At 45.9% G+C, this 9,699-nt stretch overlaps 1 protein-coding gene across 2 annotated transcripts; it reads left to right on the forward strand.

The window, feature by feature from the left end:
- The first annotated feature begins 714 nt into the window (after positions 1-714).
- LOC310768954 (trypsin-like) lies at positions 715-8,706 on the forward strand. Of its 2 annotated transcripts, XM_083627932.1 has the most exons (6): positions 715-1,141; positions 1,773-1,932; positions 4,805-4,979; positions 5,897-6,156; positions 6,955-7,091; positions 8,179-8,706. In XM_083627932.1, the coding sequence occupies exons 2-6, from the start codon at positions 1,863-1,865 to the stop codon at positions 8,326-8,328; spliced, it is 792 nt and encodes a 263-aa protein (XP_083484058.1). In that variant the 5' UTR covers positions 715-1,141; positions 1,773-1,862; the 3' UTR covers positions 8,329-8,706. The 2 variants fall into 2 exon arrangements, with proteins under 2 accessions (XP_083484058.1, XP_083484057.1); XM_083627931.1 differs by lacking the exon at positions 715-1,141 and having other exon boundaries at positions 1,155-1,932.
- The last annotated feature ends 993 nt before the right edge of the window (positions 8,707-9,699 follow it).

The following is a 9,699-nucleotide window of genomic DNA, read 5'->3' on the forward strand; positions in this document are numbered from 1 at the left end:
CACTGAACACCTTCACACAGGTGCGTATTTTTAAATTCTTACCTATTATGGCACCAGCCTTCAAGAAATAATTTTAAACCAAAACAAATCAATACAGAATTACCACTTCCCCAATGGCACAAAACATGTGCTCAAAGAAAGGAGGCAGAGCAGTCTATCGTCACATCTCTAGGTCTCTGGGGAGATCAGACGTCTGCAGTGTATTTCGACGACAAAAAACCAAATAGAGATATTTAGCCGCTAACTTGGTGAGCTCTTGATCATTCCCCAGTAATAGAAAATGCATGGCCTCCAACTCTGGTTTCCATTGGGGGATACAGAGTTGATCTAGAAATTGCTGACGGAGATCAGCATATAGTTTACAATTAAGAACTATATGTGTAAGGGTTTCCACCAGGTGGTCTTCACATGGGCAAGTTCCTTCCACCCTTCCTGAGAACCTTCCCCAAAGGAGGTTGGATGGATTTGAATTAAACCTGGCCAGCGAAAATGCCTTTCTTTCTTGAGGGTTAAGAAGAATTTCAAGGTAATTGTGGTTAGTTTAAACCAGCTTTCAAACATGGCATGTGTATGTGAGATTGCCGCTGGGATATCTTACAGCTTGCAGCCAAATACTATTTGTTCCCTGACCCCCTCGGAAATTCGCCCCTGCTCTGAGGGTACATATTTTTCCCAGGCAGGTGCCTTTGAAGTGTGTTTAACTTGGCAAGGTGCAGAAACTTCACCTGCCAAGCACAGACCGTCATCTGCTGGCAAACAAGCTTGTCCTTGTGTTTCCGCGCCAGGGTTGCCAGTCAAGCTGTCCTTCGGTGAAATTAGCAACCCATTAAGCGCTAGTAATTTAATTGCGGTCGGAATAAACTTGACCCTTTCCGTTTCTTTGGCGCGGGGACAAAAACCTGTACTTATTAAAAGTCATGGCAGGACAGTCCAACCTTCGGGGGGAAGTGAGGTGTCTTGCCTGAGTGAGGCTCATTGATCGTGGAGCAACATTCAAGGCCGGCAGCTGACTGCGAATAGCTTTGTTTGCTCACATCAGCCGGCCTGTTCACCATCACAATCGGAGTGAAGTGTTGTGTGTGGCATGAAACATGACGTGGACTCCCAGAGCAGGTGAAAACAAGTTTGCTCCATCTCCCAGGTGACAAATGAGGCCATCTATAGATGCCAGCTCCATGGGGCTCTGGGTGCCCGAGCACCCACAAAATTCCCCACGAAGGGGCCGGGCACCCACAGATTGCGGCGCCAAGGCCACAGTTGCGGAGCCAAGCTGGTACTCCTGAGTCCATCAACATCTGGAGGGCCACAGTTGCCCTACCCTCTTTCATAGGTTACTAGGTCCACATGGCTGAAGTGAGGGAGGATTGGAACTGGCGCAAGTCCTCCCGGATGCCCCATTTGAGGGGTTTAAGCCAGCTGAATTTACACCAGCACAGCCCCAGTTTAGCCAGGAGAACCCAACATCTCCTGGATCCGAAACTCCATTTGCCTCAGTTGCCTCAGTTGGTTGCTCTGTCCAGCTGTGGCTGCCATTAACACCCTTAGGTCTCAAATATCCAAATAGCGGCTTGTGAGAGAGAAGGCAAATAGTCCATGGAAGCCTGAGTGCTGAGAACGGACTGCAGAAGAAGGAGGAAGAAAGAACTCTTTGCTTTAAGGCCTATGTTACCTTGACTGCTTTTAGAACAGGGTGTGCCATTCTGGGTTATTTTAAAATTCCCATCCAGGGAATGTGTCAGGTGGAACCGATAACTATTTCCCTCAAAACGTAGATAGTGGAGGCTGTTCTTTCTATTTTTGGCCTGTCAACTGAGCAGCTGTGAGATAAGGGGAGGCGATGGCTAAAATATAAAGGGTCCAGGATGACCACCGTTCTCTCTCGTTGTGACACAATGGCGATTTTCCTGTTGGCAGTTCTCCTGGGTGTGGCAGGTAAGATCTCTCTCTCTCTCCTGAAGCTTGTTGTTGTTGTTTAGTCGTTTAGTCGTGTCCGACTCTTCGTGACCCCATGGACCAGAGCACGCCAGGCACTTCTGTCTTCCACTGCCTCCCGCAGTTTAGTCAAACTCATGCTGGTAGCTTTGAGAACACTGTCCAACCATCTCGTCCTCTGTCGTCCCCTTCTCCTTGTGCCCTCCATCTTTCCCAACATCAGGGTCTTTTCCAGGGAGTCTTCTCTTCTCATGAGGTGGCCAAAGTCTTGGAGCCTCAGCTTCAGGATCTGCCCTTCCAGTGAGCACTCAGGGCTGATTTCCTTCACAATGGATAGGTTTGATCTTCTTGCAGTCCATGGGACTCTCAAGAGTCTCCTCCAGCACCAGAATTCAAAAGCATCAATTCTTCGGCGATCAGCCTTCTTGATGGTCCAGCTCTCACTTCCATACATCACTACTGGGAAAACCATTGCTTTAACTATACGGACCTTTGTTGGCAAGGTGATGTCTCTGCTTTTTAAGATGCTGAAGCTTAGCATCGTAGATTTGGAAGGGATCCCAAGTGTCATCTAGTCCAAGCCCCTTCCTAACATCTGAGGCAATGCTGCCAGATAGGGGCATTCCCTATCTCCTCAGAATATTGCGAAAGAATGATGTCAATAAACATTTGATGATCTCCTTCTACTGGTCAACAATAGAAAGTGTCCTTTCATACTGCATCACGGTGTGATACGCTGGTTTGACATCAACTGATAGGAAGTGCCTACAGAGGGTGGTGAATACAGCACAAGATATTATGGGCTGTCCCGTGTTTCCACTGGATGAAATAGCAGAAGAACATTGCCTCAGGAGAGTGAGGAAAATTCTCAGGGATGATTCACATCCTGGCCGGCACTTTCTTGATCTCCTGCCCTCAGGCAGAAGATATAGAAGCATGATTAGTCGCACCAACAGGGTAAAGTACAGCTTCTGTCCGTGGGCTGTTAGGCTGCTGGATGAAAAGATAACAACAGGGCAACTGACTTTCAGGTTTGGTGGGTGTGCGTCAGTAAATGAGGGGAATTAAGACTAAGAGAGCTGAGTGGGGGGTGCTCGTGTAATCTCACTGCATACAAGTTGTACAAGTGACAATAAAGTATTTCAATTCAATTTCAATTTCCTTCACCTATAGAGAGCATTAGGGATTGATCTGCTGTTTTGCAACAACAACAACTATGCTATATATAATAATGATGGAACTGCATGCCCATGAGTCTAACGTGGTCATGGGAACCCCCTCCATGACTCGGGCAGCTAAGTGGCCTGAGGCTAAGGACTTTGCACATTTGGCTACAGACCTACAGCTCATGGTTGTGGTTTTGTTGGGTGTCTCAAGCCAAAGCTGAGATGTGGTTCTTAAGAATATCTAAACATCTGTTGGATCAGCCAGGATCCAGTTCCCACAGGAGCCAACCAGATGCCCCAATGGGAATTTCTCGAGAGGAATCTGAGCACAAGACCACTCTTCTCACTTGTGATTCCTAGCAACTGGCATGCAGAGGCCTACTCATTCTTCCAACCATGGAGTAAAGCCTAGCCATCTTGGCTAGCCTAGTAGTAGTCACTGAGTATGTGGGTCCTCCTCCTTACATCTCCATCGCTGATCAGTTTCAGTCCCCCAGCTTTGTATTTCTGCCCACCACTCATCTGTAGCCCCTCCATAGTTTCATACCCTCCAACACTTTGAAGGCAAAATCCAGGACAACATCTTCTGAGGCAACATCTTCCTGTTTTTTCATTGCTAGAGAATGGCGGCCATTTTGGTCGCTGCGATCTCGCAGAATTTCACAACATGGTCCCCCCCCCAAAAAAAAGGTGGGTGTTTTTTTTAAGGCACCGTGCTCACAAACGTGTGTGTGCAAGATCGCCGTGCAAGATCGCGGCCCCGAAAAAGCGCACATGTGGTGGGGGAGGGAATTGCAACAAGAAATCATGCAAGGTCGCGGCAACCAAAATGACCGCCGTTCTCTCTTCTTTTTTAAAAAATATTTTATTAGGTTTTTTAACATATCGTTCCAACATTCATATAACATAATTTCTTATCTTATACAATGTTTTTGACTTCCGTCAGCTCCTCTGGTGATTTTCCGTTTTTATCACTTATTCTGCATTTCCTAATTTTTCTATTACTCTTAATTATCATTAACTAATAATTCTCTTCATAGTCTTTTTTGCAATATTTCACATAATCTTCCTTACAAAACTTCTTGCAATCCTACTAGTGTAATCTGTTCATTACAATTACTTTTCAAATAGTTCGTATATTTACTCCAGTCTTCTGAGAATCTCTGGTCCCGCAGGTTTCGAATCCTTCCTGTTAGTTTATCTAGCTCTGCATAGTCCATCAGTTTCATCCTCCATTCTTCTTTCGTCGGTAGTTCTTCTTGTTTCCATTTTTGTGCCAATAATATTCTTGCCGCCGTCATTGCATATAAAAACAACTTACAGTCCTGTCTATTTATATCATCTCCTACAATGCCAAGTAAAAACCCTTCTGGTTTCTTAATAAATGTATATTTCAACATCTTTTTCATCTCATTATATATCATTTCTCTCGTGATAACAAACGGGGTGTCTGGGATTTTCCAGGACACTTGTGGGGCATGCAAAACATTGCACACTCGCCATGTGCTGTGACCTGTCTGTTGCTTGAGAAACCCATCTCCTTTCCCAGTTCCAGACAACTCCTAAAATCTGAAGGCTTCTCAAGATCCTGTTGGGCTGCACAAAGGCCTGCCATTTGTGTTAAGGCACAGGAGCCCCTGTCAGGGGAAGGAACTGGCAACCCCCAGTCTCCACTGATGGTACACGCTTGTTTTGTCTTCCTGCAGCAGCTACACCACTGAAAGGCTACAATGACGACGATAAGATCATCGCCGGGTACGAGTGTCCGGCTCACTCCCAGCCTTGGCAAGTCTTCTTAACCTACGGTGCCGGTTACCGGTGGTGTGGTGGTTCCCTCATTAATGACCGCTGGGTCATCTCAGCTGCCCATTGCTACAAAACGTGAGTTTAACGTGTAGGGTCGATGGGTTTGTATGGATCATTCTTTAAAAAGCAAGCATGGCTATATTGCAGACTCCTTGGGGCAGAAAGGGCTTGGCAGGGGTATTCAACCGAGTTACAGAACTGGCAGTATATTGGGGAAAGCCAGATGTGTATGCTAAGAAAACAACAATTTTGGGTCCAGAACTTTCATAGAATCTGCTTCAAAGTCACACCCCATATTGCTCTCTCTGCTTCCCATAAAGAAACTGGGAGACATTCAAATAACTTTTCTTTAAAAGACAATAATCTGCCGATTGGAAAACTTGCCATGCATGCTGGACGCTATTTGGATAAGGCATCAGAGAGGACTTTGGCTGGCCCAGTGGGTCAGGTGATAGCAAAATATATTTTTTGTTATGTACTGAAGTTTTCACCCTGGGCCAGCAGAGGGATACTGTAGATAGTTTTCACTCAGGTCCACATATGCAAATAAGGGATTGAAAGCGACATTCAGTGATTGGATAGTTACACAAAATGGTTACTGTTGCATTGTAGTGGAGCTCTATATAAGCAGGCTGGCTGCTGCGCGAAAAAAATTAGGGTGTCCCATTTTTCCTGGGGCACTTGGCAGGTATGAAGTAGTGGCGCAGGAAAGGCACTCTGCGCAGGCTCAGAGAGCCCCTCTTTGTTGCTTATGCTCTCTTACATATTTTTGATGGCGTGATTTTAAAATATTTTTGATGGTGTGATTTCAAAATATTTTTGATGGCGTGATTTTGAGCCGTGATTTTAAAAACACAGGTTCTGGATGGAGCACAGGTTGAAGCCGGGTTAAAACCACAACCTGCCTGCTTCTGGCTTGGTCCTTCTTTGCTCTCGAGTAGGTTTACTGTGAATCACTCTGAGTTCACAACAAAGTCTCTCTCTCTCTCCAGCCCCCGAACTCTCATGGCCCACCTCGGGGAGCATGACACCAGCCAGGAGGAAGGTACTGAACAGCACATCCAGGTGGAGAAAGCTATCCGCTACCCTGGCTACGATGCGCGCACCACGGACAACGATTTCATGTTGATCAAACTCTCGCAGCCGGTCACTTTCAACGCCTTTGTCCAGCCCATTGACATTTCCCCAAGCTGCCCCAGCGCAGGAGAGGACTGCCTCGTCTCAGGCTGGGGGAACACTCGGACTTCAGGAGGTACGGCGTTTATCCCTCACAATAATAATAATTTATTATTTATACCTTGCCCATATGGCTGGGTCTCCCCAGCCACTCTGGGTGGCTTCCAACAGAACACCAAAATACAATAACCTATTAAACCTTAAAAGCTTCCCTGAACAGGGCTACCTTCAGATGTCTTCTAAAAGTCTGGTAGTTGTTTTTCTCTTTGACATCTGGTGGGAGGGCATTCCACAGGGCGGGTGCCAATACCGAGAAGGCCCTCTGCCTGGTTCCCTGTAACTTGGCTTCTCACAGTGAGGGAACCGCCAGAAGGCCCTCGGCGCTGGACCTCAGTGTTCGGGCAGAACGATGGGGGTGGAGATGCTCCTTCAGGTATACTGGGCCGAGGCCGTTTAGGGCTTTAAAGGTCAGCACCAACACGTTGAATTGTGCTCTGAAACGTACTGGGAGCCAGTGCAGGTCTTTCAAGGCCGGTGTTATATAGTCTCAGCAGCCGCTCCCAGTCACCAGTCTAGCTGCCACATTCTGGATTAGTTGTGGTTTCCAGGTCACCTTCCAAGGTAGCCCCACATAGAGCGCGTTGCAGTAGTCCAAGTGGGAGATAACCAGAGCATGCACCACTCTGGCAAGACAGTCCATGGGCAGGTAGGGTCTCAGCCTGTGTACCAGATATTGCCCTGAGACCCTTCTTTACAAAATAATAACAGTGGCAAACTGGCTTGGAATTGTGAAGAGCTGAACTTACGACCGGGGAGCCGAAAAGGTCAGATTCACACCATCCCTAACTGAGGCGCACCTTTGTTCTTTCCCCAGTCGAATACCCAGACAAACTGCAATGCCTGAAGTTGCCGATTCTGTCCTCCTCTGCCTGCCAGACTTCCTATCCTGGCCGCATCACTAAAAACATGTTTTGCGCTGGCTACATAGAGGGCGGCAAAGACTCTTGCCAGGTAAGAGGGAAACTGGGTTTCTTGAGCTCGGGGGGGTGGGAAGGGGGGAAAGGAGAAACCCTGTCTGCAGGGCCAGATTTAGGTTTGATGAGGCCCTAAGCTACAGAATCAGGTAATGGGGCCCTTTATATGTCCAGCTGTCCTTTGTCAACAACAAATTGTCGCTGTTTTGTTTTTGTTGAATATATCCTGTATGGTAATTTATGGACCTAACAGGTATCTAAAGCCATTTGCACATCACTTCTCGATCCATTCCTTGAAACTAGTAAATCAGCTCATCATGAACCACACTCACACTATCTCTCTGATGTTCCTCTCCTTGCATGAGAAACTACTTAATTTGTGCCTTTCAAAGCAATACGGGAACTGTAATGCAGTTATCCTTCGAAGTTTGCACGTCTCTGAATTTTGTGCTGCACTTGTCCAAACAAAAATGCACACAAAGTGTCCATTAAAAGGCACGCTTTGGTGAAAATAGCATTGAAAATAGCATTATATTAGGGGAAACGGCTTGCAAAAAGTGTGCATATTTGTCAGAACTGCAAAAAAAGTACATTAGGAGAAATTTGCGCTAAAAAGCTCACCAGTTTTCTCTAGGAATTATTATTATTATTATTGCAAATTGCTTCCAAAACGTGGAAAACTCAATTTAGGATTAGAGAAGTGGGAAAGTGAGAGAAACCAAAATCGACAGATTCATCTCTAATTCTTATGGCCTACCTTGCCTTTAGAGCGGTAATTTTAAGAACAAAAGTTTGTACAGTTGACAAGTTAAATTCTTTAGGGGAGCAAACTCTTATCTGACATGGTGTCCAGCTTCAATAATGATCTTAAGCGTGTAACGTTATTTTATTCCATTTTATGTATTTTATTTTTTGTAACAGCTTCGGCTACACAAATAACTAATATTTTGCGGGGAAATGTGCTTGATTCCTATGGAGGGAAGGATTAAGGAGAGAGAGAGAGAGAGAGAGAGAGAGAGAGAGAGAGAGAGAGAGAGAGAGAGAGAGGTGTTCTTGTGTGTCTCAGTTTCTCCCCTTATTCTAGTTCAGACAGTCATGTTTTGTTTGTCTGCTCTTGGCTGCAGGGAGATTCTGGTGGGCCTCTGGTGTGTAATGGAAAACTGACCGGCGTTGTGTCCTGGGGTGCCGGATGTGCCCAGAAAAACAAACCTGGCGTGTACACAACAGTGTGCAACTACCACTCCTGGATCCAAGAGGTGCTTGCCAACGAATGAGATACTTGAGGATTTTCTTCAAGGAAAACGGGGTTCCTCATCTAGGAAAAAGGCTACAACTGATTACCTTCCCTGCAGCAAAACAAACCGCCTGCGTAAAAGTGTGAAAGCTGGTGCCCCCCAAAAAACTGTGGCACCCAATATTGGGAATTGTAGTTTTGTGAGTACACTAAGAATCTCTAAAGTGTGCCTTCTTTGGAGCTGTAGTTCTTAGGGAAATCACAGAACTAAAGTTCCCAAGATTTAAAGCTGGGAGAAGTCTTCAACAGGTAGAAAACTGGAATGGACTTGGTGGGAAGATCAGAAAGCGGAAAAGACTAGGAGGAGTTTGCACTACATTGCTGTGTTTAAAAAATAAAACTTAGTATGGGTGCCCTACCTCATTGTCAGGTTTATTTATTATGGTACTCATCATCACCAAAACTTTATTGCGGCCCAAAGACCCACAAAACAATTTCAAAACTAGATACAGTTAAAACGACCAGACAGACAGATGGAAGAAACCAAGGAAGTCATTTTGTTTTATCTAGGGCATAATCATCTTCGTTTCTTATAACCTCCGAAAGAAACTTAGCCACGGCCAGTGTAATATAATTTGACCTGTCTTCCAAAAGATATTTAATATGGGAGGCTTTGGATTTTCCTGGCAAATTTGCCAGTAGGGGTTTGATCAGTTAACCCCTTGCTTGCTCATATTGCCCACAATGCAGTAGGATATGCTTCGTACAATCGATGTCCTGGGAACATAAACAAAGCCTATTCCGATAGGGGATGCCTCTCAGCCCGCCATTTAGAACTTCCGAGGGAAACACATTTAGTCTGGCTTTGGTAAATAAACGCCAGTAGGTACCGTAGGTACAGACAAATTCCTAAGGTATGACGATATCTGAAAGTTGTATATTATGGTACTCAGTCCTGAACCCAGCGTGGTGCATCAATTCTATGGAGGAGGCACATGAAGAAGGGCCTCGGAAGATGATGTCAGGGTCCGGGTAGGTTCATATGGAAATAGGCGGTCCTTGAGATATTGTGGTCCTGAGCTGCTTAAGGCTTTATAGGTCAAAACCAGCACTTGGAATTGGGCCCAGAAACTTATTGGCAGCCAGTGTGGTCAGACAAGGATCGGTGTCATATGCTGAAACCATCTTGCTCCGGTGAGCAACCTGTCCGCTGAATTCTGCACTAGCTGAAGTTTCTGAACCGTCTTCACGGTAAATTGCAGTAAACTGTGTCCTCCCTCAAAGAGGGCATGTGTTGCGGTGCGACCTGACAACCAAACCCTGTGTTGTGGGTGGGTATGATTGGATACCCACAGCACCCTATTGGTAGGTCCCTCAATGCTGGGTCAATGGGATGCTAGCCAAACAGATC

Source organism: Podarcis filfolensis (assembly GCF_964270895.1).
Source record: "Podarcis filfolensis genome assembly, chromosome: 8".
NCBI lineage: Eukaryota > Metazoa > Chordata > Lepidosauria > Squamata > Lacertidae > Podarcis > Podarcis filfolensis.